The sequence below is a fragment of the Numenius arquata genome, chromosome 17 (genome assembly GCF_964106895.1).
Source record: "Numenius arquata chromosome 17, bNumArq3.hap1.1, whole genome shotgun sequence".
Taxonomy (NCBI): domain Eukaryota; kingdom Metazoa; phylum Chordata; class Aves; order Charadriiformes; family Scolopacidae; genus Numenius; species Numenius arquata.
Genome location: NC_133592.1, coordinates 4,510,350 through 4,534,167, shown reverse-complemented (window position 1 = coordinate 4,534,167; position 23,818 = coordinate 4,510,350). Strand labels below are relative to the sequence as shown.

The 23,818-nt window shown below is 42.8% G+C and overlaps 2 protein-coding genes across 4 annotated transcripts in view; one reads left to right on the top strand and one right to left on the bottom strand.

Annotated features, from left to right (window-relative positions):
* The window catches only part of SUZ12 (SUZ12 polycomb repressive complex 2 subunit), a 27,775-nt gene extending 21,465 nt beyond the window's left edge, over positions 1-6,310 (top strand). For all 3 annotated transcript variants that reach the window (XM_074159979.1, XM_074159981.1, XM_074159980.1), the window contains 6 exons: positions 765-856; positions 1,307-1,450; positions 2,110-2,267; positions 2,731-2,929; positions 3,442-3,521; positions 3,861-6,310. In XM_074159979.1, the coding sequence (XP_074016080.1) occupies positions 765-856; positions 1,307-1,450; positions 2,110-2,267; positions 2,731-2,929; positions 3,442-3,521; positions 3,861-4,206 (1,019 nt within the window). In that variant the 3' untranslated portion in view covers positions 4,207-6,310. The remainder of the gene's footprint in view (positions 1-764; positions 857-1,306; positions 1,451-2,109; positions 2,268-2,730; positions 2,930-3,441; positions 3,522-3,860) is intronic.
* On the bottom strand, positions 6,259-23,741 carry CRLF3 (cytokine receptor like factor 3). The gene is made up of 8 exons (XM_074159982.1): positions 23,592-23,741; positions 20,404-20,611; positions 18,460-18,547; positions 17,823-18,000; positions 16,545-16,767; positions 15,746-15,878; positions 11,561-11,673; positions 6,259-11,214 (listed from the first exon to the last, which is right to left on the bottom strand). The coding sequence occupies exons 1-8, from the start codon at positions 23,712-23,714 to the stop codon at positions 10,961-10,963; spliced, it is 1,320 nt and encodes a 439-aa protein (XP_074016083.1). The 5' UTR covers positions 23,715-23,741; the 3' UTR covers positions 6,259-10,960.
* Between the last annotated feature and the right edge of the window lie 77 nt (positions 23,742-23,818).

The following is a 23,818-nucleotide window of genomic DNA, read 5'->3' as shown; positions in this document are numbered from 1 at the left end:
GCAAGAGGATGAAATTTCCTTTGTTCTCCAAAATATTAAATATGAAATACCTGCATCTTCTAAGGATCTCCTTATGTCAGTAGAGCTGAGACTTGTTTTGCCACCTTTCTCACCATTGAGAAGCAAGTAGATGTCATTATTTGGATTTTTCTGAGGGTAGATCTGTAAACCTGCTTAGGTGTGTGGGGTTTCCTGTTAATTGTATGGAATCAAATAATCTTACTGAGATTAAAATGTATGGAAGAGACTGAGAGGTAACTGAGCAGTACCGTTACACAAAACAGTGTTTGAAGGCTAAGAGTTAAGGGTTAAAGTTTCGATTAAATATTTTGTTACTTGCATTTCATACTGTTGTGTGACTTGGGAAATTTGAATTTAAGCAAAGTTATTTGCAGTGCAGCCATCTGAAAGCAGTGTTTCTTTATTTCCTGGCCACATCTGCTTTTAGCTAGACTTAAAGAATTGTTTGCTTAAGTGAGAAAAATGTTGCTTTTTACCTGACTTAAGTTCTCTGAAGGGTTGTCCAAAACCGGAGATATATCTGGTGTTTAAAAATGGTGGATTTGCCTGTAGATTTGTGAGGGAAGCTGAGCATCAAGACTTCCTTGTTGCTGATACAAGCTACTTATGTTAAAGTACACTAGAGTAGCCTGTTTTCTTCAGCAGCGATGTGCCCCTCTCAGAACTTCCATACTTGTGTTGAGGAAAAAAAGACATTATTTCTTTTTTATTAAAGAAATGTGTATCTATACATGTCTTTTCAGCTGTGAAAGAATCCTTGCCGACAGACCTTCAAACAAGAAAAGAGAGAGATGTTTTAAATGAACCTCGACAGAAGTTGCGAATATTTTACCAGGTATTGGAAATAAGCATTATAGGGGAAAAAGAGAAGTGTAAATATTACATGGAACTAAAATGTTCACTTCTCTTCCAAGCTGGGTGGAAACTTCTGTTTGCCTTTTCAGTGGATGCCTTAAGGGGTCTCAGATTCACATATTTAGAGGCATTCCACATATTCTTACAGGAGGTATTTTAGAAAACTGATCTTCTTGGGGGTGTGTCTGATGTTCCAAAATGCAAAGGACGTCTCTTGTTAGACATCTGGAGGGGAACAGGTGGTCTCCAATGGGGAAAAAGCTCTTGAAATACCAGTGTTTCAGTACACTGAGCTGATGTAGCGTTCCCAAGAAGTTACTGTTCCTGTAGAGGTTTCCTGAAATTATGTTCAACTTTGTTTTGGGGTTTGGGAGGTTAATGACTGAAATGCATTTGATGCTAATGCTACCAATTCCTTTGTTTGCATCAGTTCCTGTACAACAACAACACGAGACAGCAGACTGAAGCCCGAGATGACTTGCATTGCCCGTGGTGCACACTGAACTGTCGGAAGCTGTATAGTTTACTCAAACATCTTAAACTGTGCCACAGCAGATTTATCTTTAATTATGTCGTAAGTAATCTTTTTTTAGTTTAGCACTGTGAAACACTTTACTGTCTGTCATAGACATTCCATATGCAGTGATTCCATCAGTAGCCTGTTAAGTTACAGGACTGTATCTATGGGTTAAATGCAGCTTCCTTTGAATGTTATGTGAATGTTTGCGTGTTACATGGGGGGGAAAAAAAACCTGTGTGGGTTTGATTTATTTTTTGAAAGGTCACATATTTTAAATAATGCTGATTGCTGGAGGATGAATTCTGACTGTTGCTGCTGCTTTTGCATTACTATATTCTTTTTATGTGATGTAGAAAGCAAAGGAATCTACGTTTGGTTGGAAGTCTCTTGAAACTTTAGGAAATTTAGAAATGTTCTAGCTTCTAGGGTACTTGCTAGTAATCTTTTTCTGATATTTTCCTTAAGTTTATAGTTTGTTCTATTCTGAGTGGTTTTACATAAAACAGTAAAATGTTACAGAGCAAGGAAGCTTTAGTATAATTTGTTTCTAGAGGTTAAAAATTATTTGGGTGTTGTAAAAGGATATAAGAGCTATGTCAGGCTATTGATAGGGTGATATTTAAGGTATCCAGAATTGAAAAGGTTACTTGTTTAAACCTCCTGTTGTATTGTCATTACTGTTGGCTAAGTATGTTTGCAATTCCCTGTTTCAGTATCATCCAAAAGGTGCTAGGATAGACGTGTCTATCAATGAGTGCTACGACGGCTCCTATGCAGGAAATCCCCAGGATATCCATCGTCAGCCTGGGTTTGCCTTCAGCCGCAATGGACCGGTCAAAAGAACTCCTATCACACACATACTTGTTTGCAGGTGGGGAGATGGAAATCAAGGTCTATCTGTATTTGTGGAGTATAGCATATGGACTGGATTTGTGAAACCTAGGGATTTGTACATCTGTAGGTGCACAGAAACAGTGTTAAATTTCACTGCCGTTAAAGTACAGTGTTTTATAGCTAAACAAAGTGTTGTTGAATGATGATAACTTCATCTGTGATTTTTCTCCATCTTTTCAGTTGAAGTATCAGTTCATAATGTAACTTTAACTGCCTTGTTCTAAAACTTTTCTTCCCCAAAAGGTGGAGTGTGGGTTGGAGCGGGGTGTTGGGTTTTTAATGAGGTTTATTTCACTGCTGCCAATTTCCTCCTTCCCGCCCCCCTCCCTCCTTTTTGCATGCTAGAGCTTAAAAGAACAATTTATATTAATCAATTACAGTATTTGCATATTTCATACAATGGTTGAAAGCAGTTACCTTTTTTTCTTTCCTTGTGCTAGGCCAAAGCGTACGAAAGCCAGTATGTCAGAGTTTCTTGAATCTGAAGATGGAGAAGTAGAACAGCAGCGAACGTACAGCAGCGGGCACAATCGGCTGTATTTCCACAGCGACACGTGTTTACCTCTCCGTCCACAAGAAATGGAAGTAGACAGTGAGGATGAAAAGGACCCTGAATGGCTACGGGAGAAAACCATTACTGTAATTATTCCATTTATACAAAATTATTTTAAACGGACTGTGGTTTTTAAAAGAACGGTCTGTAGTTGTCGTAGGGAACAAACAGAGCATATATTATGAAAATGATGCATTTACTTCAAGAGTAAGGAGAAACTTGCGATGCTGAGACACTAGTGACAAGAATTCATAGAATCAAATTTTGTGTTTTCAAGTATGTCTTCAGTTGCGAAGCTAACTCAGGCCACGTGGGTCCTAACAAGTTTTCTCTTTCAAAGAGAAGATGTTTGTATTAGAGCAGTACACAGTGGTGTGTGTGTATAATGTGGAAGTAATTTATCATCACAGGTCTCCGCATGCTACAACCTTTTTCTGACCTTTTTGACTGCAGTGTCTGGATTTCAGCAGTAGTTATTTCTGTGATGTATACGTGGCATAAGTTGAATTTTAGGTGTGCTTTCTTGTCAGCAGACCTGCAGTTCTGATGTGTGTGTGTTTCTTCTCCTGTCCTTTCTCCCAATCCTTTCTCTCTCCAGCAAATTGAAGAATTTTCTGATGTTAACGAAGGAGAGAAAGAAGTGATGAAATTATGGAATCTTCATGTTATGAAGCACGGGTATGTTACTGTAAACTTTGTTTTGATACAGATCAATTTTGGTATAGAGTCGGTTGACCATTTGGCATTGCAATTCACTAAGCATTTAAAATTCAGTTAGCTCAGTTTTTTAGAAAGGGATCGTTAAAGGGTCATTTGGTAACAAGCTTTTGACTCTTTAAGCTTTTAAAAAATGTTTTTGTGCTTAGTAGCCTAAGGCTTTGAAAAGAAAAAGCATTTCCAATGTTGAGACTCTGCGATAGAAGGTCTGTGCAGTTACGTTGATAAACTATGTTGTGGGGTATCTTTTTGTTTTTGAAAATGTTCTACTTGCATAATGATGGCTTTCTAACTTGACAGGTTTATTGCTGACAATCAAATGAATCATGCCTGTATGCTGTTTGTTGAAAATTACGGACAGAAAATAATTAAGAAGAACTTGTGTCGAAACTTTATGCTACATCTGGTCAGCATGCATGACTTTAACCTCATCAGCATAATGTCAATAGACAAAGCTGTTGCCAGGCTCCGAGAGATGCAGCAGAAGTTAGAGAAAGGAGAATCTGTCTCCCCAACAGATGAGGAATCTTCTGAGGAACAAAGCGGGACAACAAACGGATATAGTGAAAATAATACGAGAGAGAGAATTTCAGAAATGGATAGCATCTCAGGTGTCACAAAACAGAGCAAGAAACAAAAGCTCTGAAGTCAAAAGTCAAATGCCATTCAACGGACAAGCATTGAAGTGACATTCTAGGGTGCATGAGCTCCATAAAGAATTACACACAAAAATACAGAGATTCCAAACAGGCACTGCTGGATGGAAATAAATGATTTCAACAAGGATATTGTTTTAACAGGGTTTCTATTCAGTTAATTATGCAAGTACTACATGTATATCGGTTTTGGTGATGTAATGACAATATTCTAAGAGTTTGAGCATGAAGAGCAATATGAAAATCTTTTTGTAATTTTAGCAATTAGTGTCTTAAGAACTTTATGGAATTTACATAATTTAAGTATATGTAAAACCGTTTTTATATTAAGATTTTTGCATCTGTATCTGGCTGTTTTTTCCTACCATGAAGTTGTGAAACATTGGGGAAAGGGGATTGGGATACAGTTTCTGCTTTTCTTAGAAATTCTCCAGTTAGCTTTTGTGAAAATAACGTCTCACTATTTAAAAGTTTAACCTTGATCCTTGTATTTGAAATCATTTATCAATTGATCATAAATTACAAATTAATTTTTTTTACACTAAAAGCATCAAAGTCGGCAAACTTAGCACTTCCTTTGTCTTGTGCCTGTTTGGAAAGATCTTGGCTTTTCATGTTACAGACACAGTGAAGTTACCACCTTGGCTTTTTGAGGATACCAGCAGTTTGGGTTTTCGTGGATAATTCTGATGTATTGATCACCCAGTGTACCATTTTAAACTTGAACATTAGCTCCTTTAGATTTTTATTACACATTTACACAGCTACACAAACTAGTCGATGTAAGCCCTTTTTACTGGGGTTCCGCATCGTGGTGTGCCATGCTAAAGCCGAGAGTCGATAGAATGTAGGCATTACGTCGATTTAACTTCTTCTGAAGTTCATGCCTGCTGTTTTGCCTGAGTACAGACTGCAAGTCCAGGCCATAGGTTTAGCTTTGGCTTTCGAGATGCCACTCTTGAGGGAAAAATGCACTGTAAAATTGGACCAGAAAATGTGTTGCACTTCTTATGCAAGTATTCTGTGATGTATTGTATTCAATACAGATACTAAGATGCTGACTAAACTATATTTGAGCAGTTTTGCACTGCTGTTAACACATTTTATGCATACGTTTACAGATTTTTTCCAATGGAAAGTGGTTTCACTACTGGTACAGTATCAGCACCGAAGGGTTTATTCCAGCAAGCACTGTGGTTGAGTGACATCACCTCAATTTTTTATTATCCTTAAAATATTGCATTTTTCATATTCTTTATTTATAAAGGAACAATGCTGCTGTAAATACAGGTATTTTTAATTTTTTATTTCATTCCATCACCATGAGATGCAGTTCCCTATTTGTTTAAGGGGTATATAAGCTTTCTAATGGTGTCTTCAGAAATTTATAAAATGTAAATACTGATTTTGATGGTCCTTAAGATGTGTTTAACTGTGAGACTATTTAACTAATGGTGTGGATGTGATTTGTCATCCAGTATTAAGTTCTTAGTCACTGATTTTGTGTACAAAATAGGAAAGAGGGAAACTGCAGCTTTCGTTACAAACTTCTTGAATTTGCCAGCTCTCTGAGTTTTAGCAAACTCTAATTACGCCTCTGGATAGTACATCAAGCATTTCTCTCTGGCTTTAATTTGCTAAAGCTGTGCACATATGTAAAAAAATAGATTATTTTAGGGGAGATGTAGTTCTAGAATTATTGCTTATGTCATTTCTTAAGCAGTTATGCTCTTAATGCTTAAAAGAAGGCTAGCATTGTTTGCACAAAAAGTTGGTGATCCCCCCAAAAATAGTAATGAAATTACTTCTGTCCAGTAAACTTTGTATGTCATGTCAATTTATAATAAAAGCTGAAAAAAGCCCTTTGTTTTCTATTTATAAAGATGCCTTTTCTATATGTACCTTTGATAGATTTTGAAGATATCATGTAAGCTGGTTAAAAAGAATTTGAATGGTACAGTAGATGTAAAAACGAAACAAAACCCCAAACTAAAACAAAAAAAACAAACCAAGTTCGGTTGTTTAAATGAACCATTGTTTTTACATTAAATGTTTTATTTGAAATCTGCTTTTGTACATAAAGTTCAGTAATATAAAATCTGCCATGATGGTTGTCCAGTCATTTTGTGTGCATGCAGAAAGGCCACAAGCAGTACCTTCTACAAACATTTCTCTTCTGCATGTCCTTTAAAATTTGGATCCGTGTTCTTCCTTTGCCAGATTGTTACAAAGGCAGCTCAGTTTCTGACCAGTCTTTTTATTATATTTAAGGTGTCTCCATAAATGACCAGGTTTTTAGCTGGCTTATAAAAGCTTTTATTCTTCTTTCTTGGGCTAGAACTGAATACCTGAGATCTCTCTAAGTTGTGTATTACTGTAATTTATATAACTGAAAATGAAACGTATCACTCGTGATGTGTCATTTACAAAAATAAGACTTGTGAGTTTTTTACATGCAAGTGGTTAATGTTTCAAACAGATTTTACAAAATATTTAGTTTACTTGGAGCAAAGTTTCAATTGGTATCGGTTTAAAATAGCGCTTCTCTGGGACCGCAGAGGATGGACGCTGCGGGTACCACAGAACAAACGAGGGAGGAACTTTGTGGCCTAATAGTGACTGTTGAATGACAGACACTGAAAACCTTTTTTTCATGTTAGAAGTAATTCAGCTATTGAAATACAGGCTATGACAGTCAAGATTCTGTGAACTTGACTCCAGACTGCAGTTGTCGGATACGCTTTTGCCTCTAAAACTGGCAAGGTTCTCCTACTCCAGCCTCTAGGATGTTCATGGCAGATTTTGATGATGTTTTGTATTTGGTGAACCCCAAGTTGGAAGCTAACATATGACTTGAATATTTAATTCAGTGCATTAAATACTATATTCAAAAGTGTTAGGTGCATTTAAGTTGTTAACCTTAAGTGTGTGTTGCTTTGACTGTTGTGAACGTAGTCCTGGAGTTTCGGGGGGTGGGGTAAAGATTCACCGCCTGCAGTGAAGCAGTTCCAAATGATTTGAGCTGTTTTGATTACTTCACTGATCATCAAAACGAACCACCCAAACCATCTACTCCAACACAGCGATTTGATGTTACCTCTGAGAATGCAGGAGCCGTTCTGTGAGGACCGTTTTTGACAATATTGTTCCAAGTTAAGTATTTCTTAATCCACAGAACAGTTTGGTGCCATCGTCAGCCAGTGCTTGACCGAAGGTGTTCCTGGGGGACCAGATCCTGGTTCTAAACCTGATACTGCGCGGTTTCATGACTGAGAGAGCTTTGGATTGAGTAGGTAAGTGCCTTCCCTGCCCTCGGTATCTGCTGTTCTTCAGCTGCTTGATTTGAGACTGAAGAAGGTTCTTCATCCGAATGGTGAAGAAAGCTGCCCTGTCAGCAACCTTATTTACTGGTTTCGCCAGTTATTTTCCCTTTACAAGAGATGAAGGAAATGGATCAGGCTGCAGGTAAAGCAGAACTAAGGGAATAAACTAAAACTATGTGTTAGTTCGACAGGGACTTTATTTGAAGGGGATGAAATACCTCTGCCTCTTGCTCAGTAGCTTTTGGCCACCAGTACGATGTGTAGGAGTTGCAGCATTTAATGCAATTGTAAGGAGCTGGGAAGAGTGAAATGGAGACAAAGCAGCTGTGATGGAAAACTGAGGGAAGTACTTCACAGATGCTGTAACTAATTTTTAAAAAAGAAGGAAAATTATTATATCTGCAAGAGATACCAGTTAAGAGTTGAACTTCACCGGGAAATAAAAGTAAGGGAACAAGTGAGAAACCTGAAAAAGAATTGTTTGGAAATTCTGAGGAACAGAAGATGAAGATAATAATGATTTTAAAAAGAGGCAGAAGCTCTTAAAGATGGCTGCAGGGCTAAAGAATACATTTTCATGTTCCTGTTAGAAGCAAGCAGCGATGCCCAGCTTTACGCACCAATACGTAATGTACTAGACCACACATAGCTGAGGGATAAAACTTTATTTAAAAAAAAAAATTCAGATTTCACTTGACACGTAAGTCTTAGTTGAGGTAAGTGGATGTACTAGCTTAAGAAAACAACTTTGAGGATTGGATTTCAACTGTTGCTCGCAAGGCTCCAATACCGAGAGGTGAGAAATTGTAAAGGAAGTGTCAAGTTTTCTTTTGAGCTGAACTCCCCTGTGGAAGAACAGAATTTCAACCTTTTTAATTCAAGCCTCTTCTGATCCTTTGCATACTCTGTTACTTAATTACTCGGGGCAAGAGACCTGAGACTCTTCACCCCTCCCAAGTTTAAAAGGTGCAGCTCTCGAGGTGGCTGAACAGTACCTAATCTGCCATCTGCACAGCTGGGCTTATGCTAAGTTAAAAAAAAAAAAAAAAACAACAAACAACAAAAAACACAATAAAAGAAAAAAAAAAACCCCAACCCACCTTTGGCAAGTTGCCCTTGTTCAACGCACAGCTACAGACTGAAGTCAGAACAAAACCTGTTTCTTCTCCTGCCACCCTCAGCCCTCGAGGGGAGCGGGGCGGCAGGGGCCTCTGCAGCCCTTCACAGTCACCCCGAGCTGCTCGGCGTGAATATTCGGAACAAACCCACGGGGCATCACCATCTCTGGAAGTACCTGGATTCGAGGCCTAAGCTTTATTTTCCAACATGTAAGTAAATATCCTGCAGATTCAATAGCCTGACAAGTCCCCTCCAAAAGCAGATGAGAAGGTACCTGACCCATCGGTACCTCACAAGGGGATGATATTCCCAATTTTAGTTTCCATATGGTAAAAGTACTAAGTTACAAGTAGTACCTCACACCTGAATTGTGTAAAATTACCAGCACTACGACGTGGAGCGAGAGGCAGCCTGGCCCTCTCTGAGCAGGGCTGGGGCTGCTCCATCATCTACTGAGCTTTCTTGCCTACAGGAAGAGAACCGTATTTAAGAAGTATTGAGAATACTCCTCACAGGATAATTCAAAGGGACACTGAAAGAACAGGATAAGCTCGTATTCTCTTGCTCCCTAACAGTGAAATAGTTAAGCTTGAAAAACCGAGAATACTGCAAGCTTTTTGTTGCTAACACTGGATAACCTTACCCGCAGGCGTCCTGTCTTCCTCGCTTCACGTCTCACAGTAAATCCCAACCCAGCTCTACCGTGTGCAAGTTCTTTGCATCCATCTGAAGCTACTCGCTTTTTTTTTGTTTTCTTGTAAATGGTGTAAATATCACCCGCCATTCTCCTCCTCCTCCTCCTCCTGATGCTTGGGGAAAAATCGCACAGAGGATGACTAATCTTTTTTGTTCTGACAACACGAGAACGGGGGATATTAATCTAACGTAAATTACGCTTTTCATGCCAGCACAGAGGGCTGGTGGAACGTGTTGACACTGAAGCAAAAAGGGAAGAATGATTGTCTAGGCCTTATAAAAATATTGATATTCTAATATGCTAAAATATATTTAATTTTAATTGAAGTTGAGGTAAGAAGGTCCCTTTTAAGGCCCTCAGTGAGCATTACTTCAAAATATTCTTTAAATCCAGTAGTATTGCAATCTTTTGACCAGGAATAGGCTCTCTTTGATAAGCTCATTCTAAATTTTAGTTGCTCCTTAGGGGAAATAGTAATTTAATTTAACTTTTGAATTCAAAGTCAATTGATTCATAATAAATTACCGCCATCAGCTCCATTTTGACTGCTACAGGTTAAATCTGCCAGCGGGGTCTGGCCACCTCCGGTGTCTCCCAGGGTTGGGTCCCCAGCAGTGGTCCCCGCTTGCCTGGGTGGTCTCGATTTCCAGGAATCCCGCACGTCAGAAGAGCCCTTCCCCTGCCTCTGCTGGAGAACAGAAAGAAGGTTGTCTCTGGGCCTTAGAGGGGCTCTGTGAGGAGTCACGGCTGCTGTCTGCACATCAGGCCTAAGCACAACAGCACCAGGACTTGCTCTGACGTAGGTGACGGGGTAAGCTCTAACTGGGGAGGACATCTGGAGCAGATCGGGTCACTGCCCTACGCTGGGGCTTGCTCTGGTCTGAGACGAGCATCCGCGTTAAGCTGATGTACACATCACCATGCGACTACTCTAGGAAATACATTCCTAGTGACAACACAGGAAACTATCTGGAAATAAGGCACTTAAGTGAGACGTTAACAGACTGGCTACCTACTGAAACAGAGGTTCTGGCTCAGACATCCTTGCTCTGGAGGAACGAACAGTACCGTGCATGGAAGAAATGGCTGTTGCGTGCAGACCCCACTCTCCATTCATACTATTAAGGCAGCATTGTGTACACGGAAGCGTAGCAGGACATCACTGCTCTGAATACTTTGCTCATTTTGAGTGGTATAAATAAAACTTTGGTCCGTTACCATCCCTCTACCCCCACTAAATGTTTTCAGGCTTATTTCACAGAACAGCAGCATTAAGCAAAGTTAATTCTACACGACATGCGTACCCTGAGACTAGAGTACAATGAAATACTGACAAAAATCAAGTCTGAAGGAAAAAAGGGAAAGGTCTTATGGACTGCTTAAGTTAATTTGCCTACGCAAATGCCTGTTTCTAACTTTTTCCAGAGTAACGAATCCAATGTTTCACAATTATGTTTTGAAATGAATCCAGTAGGAAGTACAATATAGTGGAGTTCAAGTAGTATAAAGACAGGTTTTTGTTAACAGATTGTTGATGTCAAACAGCTGGAAACCCAGGTTTAACATTACACTTTATAGCAAGAACAAAAGTCCCTTCACTCACTGCTAAAACACCAAAACTTTCCAGCCTGGGTATGAAAACGAACATCCGAAATACAAAGAGCCACAGCACTGATCGAGTACCCAGTCAAAGACCACTTCTCTGTTGTTAGAGCTAATGGTGACTCTGAGCTTGAAGTTTCCTCCCTCGTTGCTGGAAGGCCCTAAATGCACAACTTCCATGTCAAACGTCACAGTCGAGCCAGAAGTTACAGCAGGCAGTTGGTTTGTCATCTCTTTTCCATTTACAAATACCGCCCCTGAAACAGTCAAGATAACAAACGTTATTTCTCACTTTCTGTGCACACTGACATGCAATAATATGTTCTCCCTATTATTTTTTTTTTGCAGGCAAACGGAAACGGAAGGCAACCCTGCCACGTTCTTTTCGTCACATCAAACAGGTCAGAGTAACTGCAAGCAGAAAAAGGCAACCTGTGATCTCACCAAAGCTTTTAACTGCACAACCGGTATGTAAAAGGGGGATGAAGTTGCTCATACGTGATCCAGGGATATAAAAAAAAACCCAAGGGCTATGGGTTTTGGGAAAGAAAAGGGAAAAAAAAAAAAAAAGTCACATTCTTCAATTCTGTGATTTGGACTCACCGTTTGTGCTGATGCACACAGCTTTATCCCGCTGCAGGGAGTCATAGCCGTTCTGCTGCTCCACACACACGCCGATGCTGTCTCGCCTGTCTGGCTGGCCCACCGTTTCAATCCTACCAAGCAAAAAGTTAAGTCAAACCCTGAGGCTTTAAATCCAAACATACAATGAAATCCATGCGGTGACACCCTGCCACACCAGACCCCTCTACTGTGCTTCAGGGCTTCCAACAAATTCATCCAACCTCTTGGGGAAGATCCCTGTTGAATGACCAGCTTTCCCAACAGCTCCACTGACCAATGCTCTATTAGTCTGTACAAAACATGAATTCCTGCAAACTTTGCTATTTTATACAATTCTCTGCTGCCACAGCTTAGAGTCTTATGAAATGATTTCCAGTTGTCTGAAACAACCGATATGTGCAAAACTACAATCATCCATACCAGATTACTGGGCAACATCACGTATTATGGCAAGACGGCTGTAGTTTCAGCAACTATTTTAAAAGTATTTATTTTAGAGCCCCGCTATATTCTGCTGCCAAGGGCTGGGAGCGGAAGGGTGATGTGTTTTAGTGCGTCGCTGGGCTTGAGGGAGTGTGTGGGGGGGTGGGTGTTTTGTTTGGGGTATTTTTTTAACAAAATCAGCCTAGTGCAAATGGCTATTAAAAACAATGCCTAGAAGGGCATTTACAAGTCTGGCTTCTGCTCAGCTGCGTTTAGGATTTTGGTCCTGGGAAAGAATCTCCAAAGAAAAAGCAAACAAGTTGTGCAAATGACCCGGGATGCAGTTCCCTTTGGGCCTCAGCAGCTGAGCGAGGCTGCAGTTCGTTACAGAGTCCTTCCTCTCGCGCTGCCATCTCTCAAAGGCGCTAAAGCATACTTCAGAGAGAGCCCGAGTGACTCAGGAAACTCAGATGGTCTTTTCTAGAAAGCAGAACAGCAGTTATTTTCATTACAGCTTGAGAGAAAGAGCAGCATGGATATGTGGTTATTGCCAAACAACAGAAAAAATTCAGCAGAAGCTTTTAAGAACGGGAATTAAACTGGGCAGTAGACTGGCACATAATGGGTTAACTCTTTCAAGACAAACAGGGAAGATAAAATTGGAACCATGTTTTACTTTTGCACTCCATTAGGTTTCTCAGTCCCCTGGGAATGTCACTAAGATAGCAAAAACTTTGTACTATAAAGCAAAGCAAAAAGAAATAATTAATGTTTAAATATCTGAGGAGCTTTTCACTTGGAAGAGATCCACCGTTTTTTCCCAAGACAACTTCATTTGAGACTTCAAGTTCATTTTGGTTCTCTACTTTAGATTTTAAACTCTGCCTGAAATTGCTGTTTATAAAGCTTCACCAGTAACCATCTGTAAACTAGGGAGGTAAAGCCTTTGTGCTTCGGTAACATTAATTCACTCCATCCCTAGTTCAGGGAGCCTTTCTTCAGTTTTGCGTTGGAAATAGTACAGCCACAAGAATGACTAAAAATGCATAATTATAAACTCATTAAAAAGTAGGAAATCTATCGCGTCAATCTGTATTCACACTTACTGGCTCATTTATACAGCCCCCTTCTGCAGAGCGCTGTCACGGTAACCCGGACCAGCAGCAGTAGGAAGAAAAAAAACCATCAAACAAGTACCAGGGCAGGGACCGCTCCGCGGGAGGAGCGATGGCAGACCTGGAGCGGGAGCCTTCCCACGGGACTCAGATTAGGACCAGCTGAACGTTTGAGGTCCAGCGCTCCCAGTGGCACCCACACTAAGTCCAGGCTGAGGCCGCGTTTTTCATCGTGTGCTCCTGTATCCATCACACCCAGCATCGGGGCGCCCCTCCCTGCGACGCTGCCCCGACTCCGGGGGGAGCGGACCAAGCTGCGTGCGGACACAAAGGAGGGAAGAGCCAAACCTTCCTCACACCCTAGCAAGGAAGAACGACGAGAGCGTCCAAGACAACGGGCCAACCTGTAATTCTGGAACGGTTTTCCTCCTCTCGACTGCATGGGGAACGCCAGGATCTAGCATAGGTCACCATTCCTTTCTCTTTGGATTTTTTTGATTTTTCAGCAATTAATAACGAGCTCAAGTAGAGGCCAGAGCATCACCGCACAGTCTCCTGAGCTTCGCTTTACTAAGCTGATTTTTCCTATCATATTAACAAAATTATTCTCCAACCCCTATGATCCCTGGGACTTAAAATTTCAAAAAGCCCCCAGAACACATGGTAGGAACAATGCTCAGTGGGACACTGAATCCCTTCTCACCACTTCCAATGCTGCAGAGCAAAACCTTGCCCCTACCATGGCAGCACAGAGACACCGAACCAGTTCAACCACCACCAGTTTCTATTTGTCTCAGAGCACAGAGAAGTAGATCTGTGGGTGATCACATGCGCTTCCTTTGTATGAGCTGTCATTAGAGCTGTGGTGGGCTCCTGATAGAGTCAGCGTGAGCTTCACAAGGTGTCTGCTGGCTCATCCCACCCCACCAGCCCGGCCAGACTGACTGTGGTCGCCCACAGCAAGCAACAGCTTTAGCGAGCTCTGCGGAGGAACCTTCCCCCTCCCAAGGGCGGCTCCTTGAAGGCTGCAAAGAAACAGGAGGAGCCCTGACTTAAAGCAGTGATGTTCTCCTACAACTTGTCCAAACGCCTCACCTCAGAGGGTAACTAAAGCAGTCTGTCTCTGAAAAGCAGATGCAAAGCATTGCGTTCATCACTGATGAGGTACTCCTGTGTCCCGAAAGCAAAAGAATACAAAGCTGCTCCACAAACATCTGTAACGTGAACCTTACTTATTTGCTGTGCTCTGCAAAGCCACTTATCCCCTTGTGAATATACTTTTGTTTCAACAGATGGAGAAAGCCAAGCGCCAAGTACTACATCTCCCTGCTCAGGAAAATCTCACACACTTTCAAACAGGAAGCAACTGTTGGACCTTGGAAGAGGAACACAATGATTTTTGAAGTTGTCTTCAATCTTAACATTTGTGCCATTATAGTTCTTGTGGACACGTGCTTGTTAGTGCTCTGCCATCCTGAAACAATCTCCTCTTGGAGTGGAGTCCACATTACCAAAATGTCAAGCAAAAGATTTTCATGTGTTACCAATAAAAAAAGATAAAAGGCGTTGGTCTGAAAGAGAACCAAGGGAAACCTCAAAGTTCTGCCTTTAATTTCACAGGCATTTCTGAGCCAAGAGATGTTAAATCTAGCAACAGATTTCAAATGACAGCTTTAGATCTTTTTATCCCATCTCAGACAGGGCAACTGAATACATCCTCATAGAACCATCTGAAGTTAAGATAATTCATTATCAGGAAGGGAGAAATGAGACACCACGGAACGAGTTACAAAAATACCACGAACAACCCCCTTAAATTGCCTTTGGGGGTTGCCTACTGTGTGGCAAGTAGTTTTATTTAACCAAGGAAAGATGGAATGAAGCTCCAGAGCCTCTGAGGTCTGTAATTACAACTGACATATCCACAAGGAAGCTCCTCGTGCCCTGTTAAACAGCATCATCGCAGGGACAGGATTACAGGCAGCAAAGCTGCCAAGGCTTTTACCACATTCCGTGTCAAAGTATCAAATGAAAAGCTTGAATTTCACAAGATCCCTTCTCCACTCGAGAGTTTCTAATGCCAGTTTCAAGTAATAGTCTGCTCACCACTAATTATCTCAGCTGTTAGAGACATCAGTGCCAGACCGCCATCCTCACCTGTCCCAGCAGCACACACAACGTTTTCACGTTCAGAGTAATCAAAGCATGTACACAGATCGGGAGGGAAAGCACCTCCCGACCCAAGGTTAAAAAGAATCAGTGGTGAGACTCCGCTGGCTTCTGACCAGCCACTAACAGCTGCTACGAAACTCAGGGAAGTTCAGTTTTCCAGAGATTCGCTCAGCACGGGCTATATTTTACCACCCCCCAGGAGTTCGCCCTTGTCTCTGTTTTAGATAGATGCAAGCCCTACAAAAACATCAGGTGTTTTCCTAAAGAGCCAGGAAGTAGGAGTAAAGAGAAGGAAGTTCAGACTCCACGCAGACACGCTACCTTGGCCGGGGCTGAGCTGATGGAAAAATTAAACAGGCATCATGACTCAGGTTTACATAGAAATAAGGGACTAGAGAAGGAACTTTGGTTCACAGGAGAGGGACCAGAGAACAGCTGCCCTGAAAGTACTTGCCTGAATGTTAATGTTTGCCCACAGAAATAAGTAGGAGCTTTGGAGTAGAGCACACCGCATGACTGAGAATCATTTCGAAGCGCTATGTTTCTTCGACTGCTCAAGCTGTAACCCTCCAAACCTGTTGTCCATTCTTCAAAGAAAACAAAAGAAAAAAAAAAAGCAGCGTGAACCTCAGCTAGACCAGCTACTGTCTGGGCAAAGTCAAGTCAGTCGCAATGTCCACTCACTTCACCTCACCTGAAGCTTAAGCTGTGTTAAGAACCAGGGCTGGTTTTGCCACCTTCTGATGAAGAGGTTTCTTTTTCAAATCATTTGCAATTACAAAAAATACCTCCCAGCTCACAGGGTTCACCAGAATCTCACTCTTTGCTATGATCCCTGTGAAGTCATTTTGTAGGTAAAGCAAAACCATCTTGACCCACAGCCCTTAAAAATGTGCAAGTGAAGAGAAAATTTAGGTTTTTCTTTCTCCAAGATAAGAGCTTGTTACATGACTGTAGGTCATCAAACAACGCTTAGGTAGGGGTGAGGGACAAGGGGAAAAAATAACTCGTTTCTGGCTCATTGACATTTTGCAAGGCTAAGCAGTGGGAGACCTCCTGGAAAGGCTCGCTATCACTCACACTATGAAGCAAAGAATAAATTCTAGGATGAAAGGATACATTAGACACACGTATCACAGCTAAGGACACCCCATCATCACACAAAAAGCAGCTCCATAAGTCAACTCATCCATAGAACCTTTAGGAGCTGCACTCCTGACATTGGCTGAAGACAAACAGCAACGTGACAGTACCATGGGGGACGAGCGTGGTGCGGCCGAACTGAGGAACACTCCACGGACTCCACTCTTGCCGTCCATCTCCTCGGGCACAGACTCTGAACTGGTAATCAACGTTAGGATCAATGTGCAGCACTATGAACTCTGTCTCGGAGCCCACATACACATCTTCAAAGTGACTGGCAGTACTCTTACGATACTGCAGTCTGTAATCTTGTGGTATGAAGTCATCATCCACCTAGAGAAACAGTCATTGCATTAATAAAGGACCCCCTTTTTTTTTTCCTTTCGCCTCTGAAGCGGCACATAGTAGGGCAGTACTGCAGGCTGCCATCAAAGGCGGTTCAGGCACAAGGTAAGGAGCCAAAAGCACACCTTACAGAAAATAGTATCAATGTCTTAACCAACCAATACAAAAAGTAGCATACGAATGGTTTGATCACAGTTTAAAAGTGTCTATAGAAGAATTATTTAACAGAAGGCTTTTCAATTAGCAGAGGTATAACAAGATCCTTCAGCCAAAAGCTGAAGACAAACTTGCAGAAGAAATTCAGTGCCGATTTCTAACAGCAAGGGAAACTCACTATTACACTTCATAAACTGCTCCAGGGAATGATTTCCAATTCTTTGGTATTTCTTAAGTAAAAAGAGATTTTCCCCCTCGCCCCCCGCAAAAGCTCCACTATCCCTCAAGCGTGACCAAATTCAGGGAACTCCTCTATATCACAGAAAATGAGACCACAGGTGACAATAGCGCCCATGGTTTTATAACCTGAATCCACATCCTGTACAAGGGAAGGACGGCTGACCAATGGCTGGCTGCTGCTAGAACAACAAAAGTGTGTTTAATGCTGGGAAGGAGCGTAGAGCTGCCCAACGACAACTAAACCACATCAGAGCACAGCAGTGATTTACTCAAAAATAGGTTTTGTGTGTTGAAGAGAAAGGCTACTTTACTAGCTAATGCCAATATTAAAATATTTTCTCTTTCTATCCACTGCATCTCGCTAAGAACACAAACATGTTTATGGGTAAAATCACAACAGAACAGGTTCAGCCTCAGCCTGGGTCTGCTAAAACGTCTTCAAAGGAAACAACAAACCCCAGCAGCAACCACAACATCACTAGATGAAGCCGTTGCCGCAAAAACATCTTTTAAAGCTTTTAACTACACACTGGAGCAGACTATTCCTTTGAAGGCTGTAGAGAATCCAGAATGAAAGTGGCTTTCTCCGTTTTTTTTTTCCAGGAAACTGAAGTCTGAATGATTTTCACCCACGGTATTTTACCCACCTTACACCATCGGACTAAAATACCTCCAGGCTTCTCAACGAACTCCTCTAGCTGTACAGGTGGGCGAGATGCCACAGTTCCATGTCTGAATATTTGATTTTTCAATATAGTAAGAAGGCAGTCATCCAACTGGGCAGATAAACAAGGCACGTCAACCAAGGAGGGCACTTCTGGTAAGCTGAGAAAGGAAAGTTTGCTGTAATGAAAGGGGCCAGCTTCTACAAATTCATATTTTGTCCACACACTTAAATCTGTGCAGATTTGCAAAGAGAGAACAGCTGCAGAAATTGGCATGTGCATTTCAAACTTAAAAGACTCGGAAAACATTGTGTTTCAGCCCTAACCAGACTGTCTGTTTCTCGGTAAATACTCTGAAATACAGGCTGCTCCACAAGGAGTGGTTTCATCATTCACAAATAAACAGCCTATAATTGCACAGAACATATGGAGGTTGAAAACGACTCCATTCTGCGACTGCCAGCCCCAGTGAAAGTCTGTGAAACAAACAGGACACTAACACCTCAAACAAATCTTTAAGGCAGTGGAGCGGAAGGCTTTTATTTCAAAGGAGAAAAGATCCCTACAGAGAAGAGCACGTGCCGCTGCCTCAGATCCCCTCGGCGTGTCGGTGCCTTACCTATCTAGCTGAATGTGCAGAGCTTTTTTTGTAAAGCTGCACAGTTTCTCGTTCTGTTGTCCCACATCTCCATTGACTGCACTCTCCCCTGGAATCAAATGGTAAAAATATTCCTCATGAGAAAACGTCCAAGAAAGGCATTCTTTGCTTTAAAGAAGAACCAGTTCTGACACGAACAGCCAATTAAATATGAAGCATTCTCAGCACTTTTGCTAGACTCTTAGATATAAAATAAAATTATAGTTAACAATATAAAGCCTATCTAGCAACTTTTGAAGCTCTCAAAGCTTCCTGTAGACACACCTATAACAGATGTAATAATTTGCCTCAGGTCTCAGACAGTAGCAGAACTGGGGTCAGATGCCAGAAGTCAGGATCATTAATCCCTTCCTCCACCTGCTTTAAAGGAAGAGAAAAGCAAAGCACCTTCACTGAGCAGAAAATTAAAAAGCAGGAGCTTAAAAGCAAACAATAATTTCAACCATTGTTCTGTTTGCTACAATCTAAATGGTAACTATTGTCATAATGAAGGAAATAATCCATGCATTAAAGCGTGGAGATAAATAGAAATCTTTTCATAAGCTTTCCATATAAAGTAGCATCCCACACTTCAGCTTACAGAGACGTAAGCTCCATTCTCTTATCTGATGACTTGATGGTAATTTACAACATAAGCAAGCTCAGTCCTTTTCCAAATGGAGGATTACAAACATTACAAATCTCTAAAGAAAAGCACACGTCATAATTGGCAGCAGGAGATTTAATAACCACGGAGGCTTAACTCCTTTCTGACTCAGAGGCAACGTCTGCTCATTTTAACGACATGACTTAGTGATGCTCGTACTGCTGCGGAGGGAACGGTGACCCAGGGGACAGGACGTGCACAGCTAGTCAGGTTCTCATGAGATCTTATAGAAACTTGTATAAAACACAGGCAATCTTTGCCACCACCCAGTGATTCAGTAACTTGAGAGATAACATCAAACCAAGGTGAGTACGAGCTCTCCCAGAGGTTGTGGTGCTGGAGAAAAAACCCTCAACAAATTAATTCTTAAACATTGTCACTCCTCCTGTGAGCAGGAGGCACCGAGCTACCAAGCCAGCACGGTCTTTAGGCACCAAGCTCGCGTCCGGGTGGAAGCTGGTCCGTCTCCTGCCCGTGGGAGACTGCTCGATGCACTTTAGTTCACAAAAACTGAGATCATGTTGAAAGAAAGTTAAAGTTGAGACATGAGAACAATGCAAGGAAACTGCCAACATACTCATGGCTCAGACATGCTCCCAGTAGGTTCTCCAGTGTGGGGAAAACAGTCAAGAGTGGCATTCCTTTCTGGCTAGGTATTTAGCATCAGTAGGGTGCAAACTGGCCCTTACAGTAATATTCCACATTTCTATTTCTGTCTGCCTCATCCTCAGACTTTTTGGAGCAATTTTTCCCGTACAGTGGCCATTCCATCAACAGTGGCACAATCACACTTAACAGGAAAGATAATCTGTTTCCTTCAGCTGCTATTCCATTAAGATGCAAATAACTTTCTTCAACCAACAGAGAGATTTTATTATTATGGTACCCAAGATGTATTTTATTTCAAAGTAGCCTGACATAATCCTCCTAGTGTGGAAGGGTGCAGGACACCTCTGCAGTGAGACATTTCTATCTCTGCAGTGAGACATTTCAAAAGCAGACACTTCCTGCCCTCGTGAAGAGGCTACACTGACATACATACACCCTAGAACTGGAACAAAATACTAAAATATGGATTCGTAGGAGATAAACTGATCAGCTCTTCACTACACCTACCCAGCTTTAACCTTTTCTTAACATTTGGTTTGAGAGAAGTCCCAAATGAGCCAAATACGCTGATCGTAACAGGAACATTCCAGTCTTCCAGAGAAGACACACCAGGAGGTAGAGCTAAGCCTTAGGATCAGGTCCTGCCTTACCGTCCCGGAGCAGATCATCGGCCGTACTGACTCCGTGCTCTATTAGCTTCTGGCATTCATCCAAGGGTTTGATGCTCTCTTGCTCTATGGCATCCACTTCCTGCAGCAGTGACATCAGCCGCTCATCCAACAGCTTCTTCAGGGTCCCTTTCAAATCATTAAAATGTTGCTCAAGCACATCTCTGGTCAACGTTGCGCTTTCTCTGATCTGAATTCAGGCAACAGGAAAGAAGGATTCAGGATAAAGGCAAAGGCCACGCACATCTTTTATTTTTCTGAACCACTTCATCTGCATCTGCTGGAGAAAAAGCTGCCTGTGAAGTCAACTTCAAAAAAAAGGACGGTTGGCAGGTAACAAACTAGTGGTTTTAGTACACGTACAGCAGGGAAGGAGGCAAAGAAACTAGCCTGGACAAGGGGAAGACCGTGCTAACTAGGCAAATTAAGATAACCTCTGAGGCTGGAGCTAAATACAAACTGGGCTACATGTACTTCAGTAACAGAATTTTTCTTGTCAGAAGAGTCCAAACGCTCTGTAGGTCTTCTCCCCACTGCCCCTCAAAACTGCTCTAATCCTGTTCAAAAACAACTCTGCCATCACATATGAGTAATTCTCACTGGAAACAAAAAGATATCAGACTTTTAGAAGACTATCTAAAAGCACTTTTCCAGGCATATCACTTCACTGGGTTTTTAAAATCCTTGTAAAGCTGCTTTCTTTTAATTTTTATTTTCTTTTAAATAGCCACCTTTGATTTGCCTGTGCTGCATGGTTACAGGGCAGGGTGAACAGCAAGTCTGTTTTGATTCTGGAAGAACTAGACCACAGAAGGTTCTACAAGTGCCTATTAAAATGTTTGCAAACTTGCTGAATCGGACTTTTAGGGAAGAAACCACATTTGAACATCCCTGAGCTAAAGATGCAAAAGTCAGAAGTAAATATCTCCCTATGGACGACTTTTCTAAGTCACACACACAAGGAAACGCTGCAACAGGCACACGTAATTTCTAGATCTTTAGAAGTACAGACAACCAACACAGGAAGTTCTCTGGTTAGGTAAAATAAATTTCCTCTTTAAGTAATATTCATGAACCTCTGCAGCTGCCATACAGCTCGGTTTCCCTTCTCTTGTTATTTCAACGCTTGAGAAAAAAAAAGGAAGTATTTAGCTTTGTGAAGGGGTGGGGCGGAGGAAAACAGAACAGTCACTTCTCTAAGCCCACTACCTCCATTACACGCAGATACAAGTTCAACAAGGCAGCCTCAGAACTGCAGACACCACCGGCTTCGCAGAAGAGGAAACCCAACTCCCTGAACACACAGAGCTGCGTGAAGCTTGTTGAAAATCGTATCCCATCGTTCCAAAAGACGAGGATGCAATGCAAGTGATCTAAAGAGCTTTTCCTACCACATCGGCCCACCAGTCCCCAAATAATAAAGCTTCCACGATCCGAGCCCCAGTCTAAGGCATTCAGCACTTCTGGACACAGGGAATCCTCGGATGTGTGCTGCGTGGCTGATTCTCTGTGGGCAAAATAGCGTGTGGTACTGAAGACGGGAAGAGAGACAACAGAAACAAGCACACAAGCAAAGAAATTCCCCCAGAGAGGAAAAGGAAAGAAAGGTACGGCAGCAAAGCGCCCTCAGCCACCGCGGAAAGGCAAACCAGCTCCCTCTCCGTGCATTTTGAGGTTCCAGGCAACGTTCTGAGATGACGAGGTTTGGATTAAAGACGGTCACAAACAATTCATTTTCTTAAGTAGCTTGCGGTTTTGAAGATGACTAATTTGATGCCCAGCGATCGCCCCCTCAGCAGCAGGACACTAACCTGGCAGATTCATAGCAGGTTTCTGTGCTAACGGAATCTGCTCCAGAGACATGATCGGGTCACTGCGGAAACATTTTCTGAGTTTGGGGTTTACTTTATTTTCCCCTTGCAGAGCTGAATCAATGGCAGTAAGGCATTGGTTCTAGTCTACCAAAGCTAAAATGCTTAGAGGATGTCTTAGCAGAGAAGCCAGACCTTCGCTGGCTCTCCACAATCTCCCTACCCACATTTGCATATCTCATCATGCATCTTCAGCACAGAGTGGGTAGGTTATTAGTCCCGATAAAAACTCTCCCCTGGCTTCAGTGCACAGCTGCAGAAAAACCAGCTAACCTGGAACGCTGGCAACACGTATACATGACCCACAGAATACGTGACCCACGGAGTTTGGTGCATGGGGACAGCAGAGTTCAGGACAGCAACCAAACCAGAGAGCAACGTGCCTAGGCAGGAATCACTTAGACGCGAGGGCAAGGAGACAGGCACAACGCTTCCTATAAAATAAGACTTAGCACCTCAAGTACTTTAGAAAACGTAGTTCCTTTAGACATAGAATCATGACAGAATCATAGAATACCAGGTTGGAAGCAACAGCAAGGATCATCTGGGACAAACTTTCCTGGCAAAAGCTCGGTTTGGACAAGATGGGCCAGCACCCTGTCCAGCTGAATCTTCATTCTTGCCTGGGAAACCTCCCCATCACCCCAGAAAATACAGGCTCAGGCCAGTAACAGACTTCAACTCGCACCTGATCCTTCCATTCCAAAATCCTCCATCTCCAGCACCTACAGAGGCAACATGCCGACGTCCCTGAAGGTGCAGAGAGTCACCAGGGTCACCACCACCACCATCCGCCTCAGGTCTGGTGGGATTCCTTCTCCACCCTCCTTTTTTCCCTACACAGAGTTGTTTGGGTTGGAAGGGACCTTTAAAGTCCATCTAGTCCAACCCCCCTGCAATGAGCAGGGACGTCTTCAACTAGATCCGGTCGCTCAAAGCCCCGTACAGCCTGACCGGGAAGGTTTCCAGGGATGCGGTATCTCCCACCTCTCTGGGCAACCTGGGCCGGTGTCTCACCACCCTCAGCGTAAAAAACGTATTCCTTCCATCTAGTCTAAATCTTCCCTCTTCTAGGTTAAGGCCATTGCCCCTTGTCCTTACATGTCCCACCCGATCGCTGCCAGGGCCAGAGCAGGGGTTGACACAGAAGGACGCGGCTGCAGCTGCAGACCGAGCACCGCCGTTGCCCCGGGGAAGGCTCGCCGATGGCCGCCTCCCGCACCCGGAGCCCCGGGCGCCCGCCTCCCGCCCGCTGCTCCGCTCCGGGGCTCCTCCGGAGGGCCCGGTCCGCTCCCCCACCTGCTCCCGCGCCTGCTGCAGCCCCCGCAGCCGCTGCTCCAGCTCCCGCCGGTAGCTCCGCGCCGCCTCGATGCTCTCCTGAGCCTCCTGCAAGAGGAGCCGCGCCTCGGCCTCGGCCTCCATGGGCAGCCGCGGCGGCGGGCGGGCCTCGCCCCCGGAAGGGCAGCGCGTCCGGGCTGGGCGCCCGGCGGGGCGGGGCGGGAAGAGCGGCGGGGACCGGCCCGGCT

Bases quoted from the DNA above. Each gene is read 5' to 3' on its own strand.
- CRLF3 (XM_074159982.1), bottom strand. From the start codon at position 23,714: ATGGAGGCCGAGGCCGAGGCGCGGCTCCTCTTGCAGGAGGCTCAGGAG. The intron at 20,612-23,591 runs GTGGGGGAGCGG...GCCTGAATTCAG, and splicing joins TGCAGCAGGCGCGGGAGCAG to ATCAGAGAAAGCGCAACGTT. The intron at 11,215-11,560 runs GTGAGTCCAAAT...TGACTGTTTCAG, and splicing joins TGTGTGCATCAGCACAAACG to GGGCGGTATTTGTAAATGGA.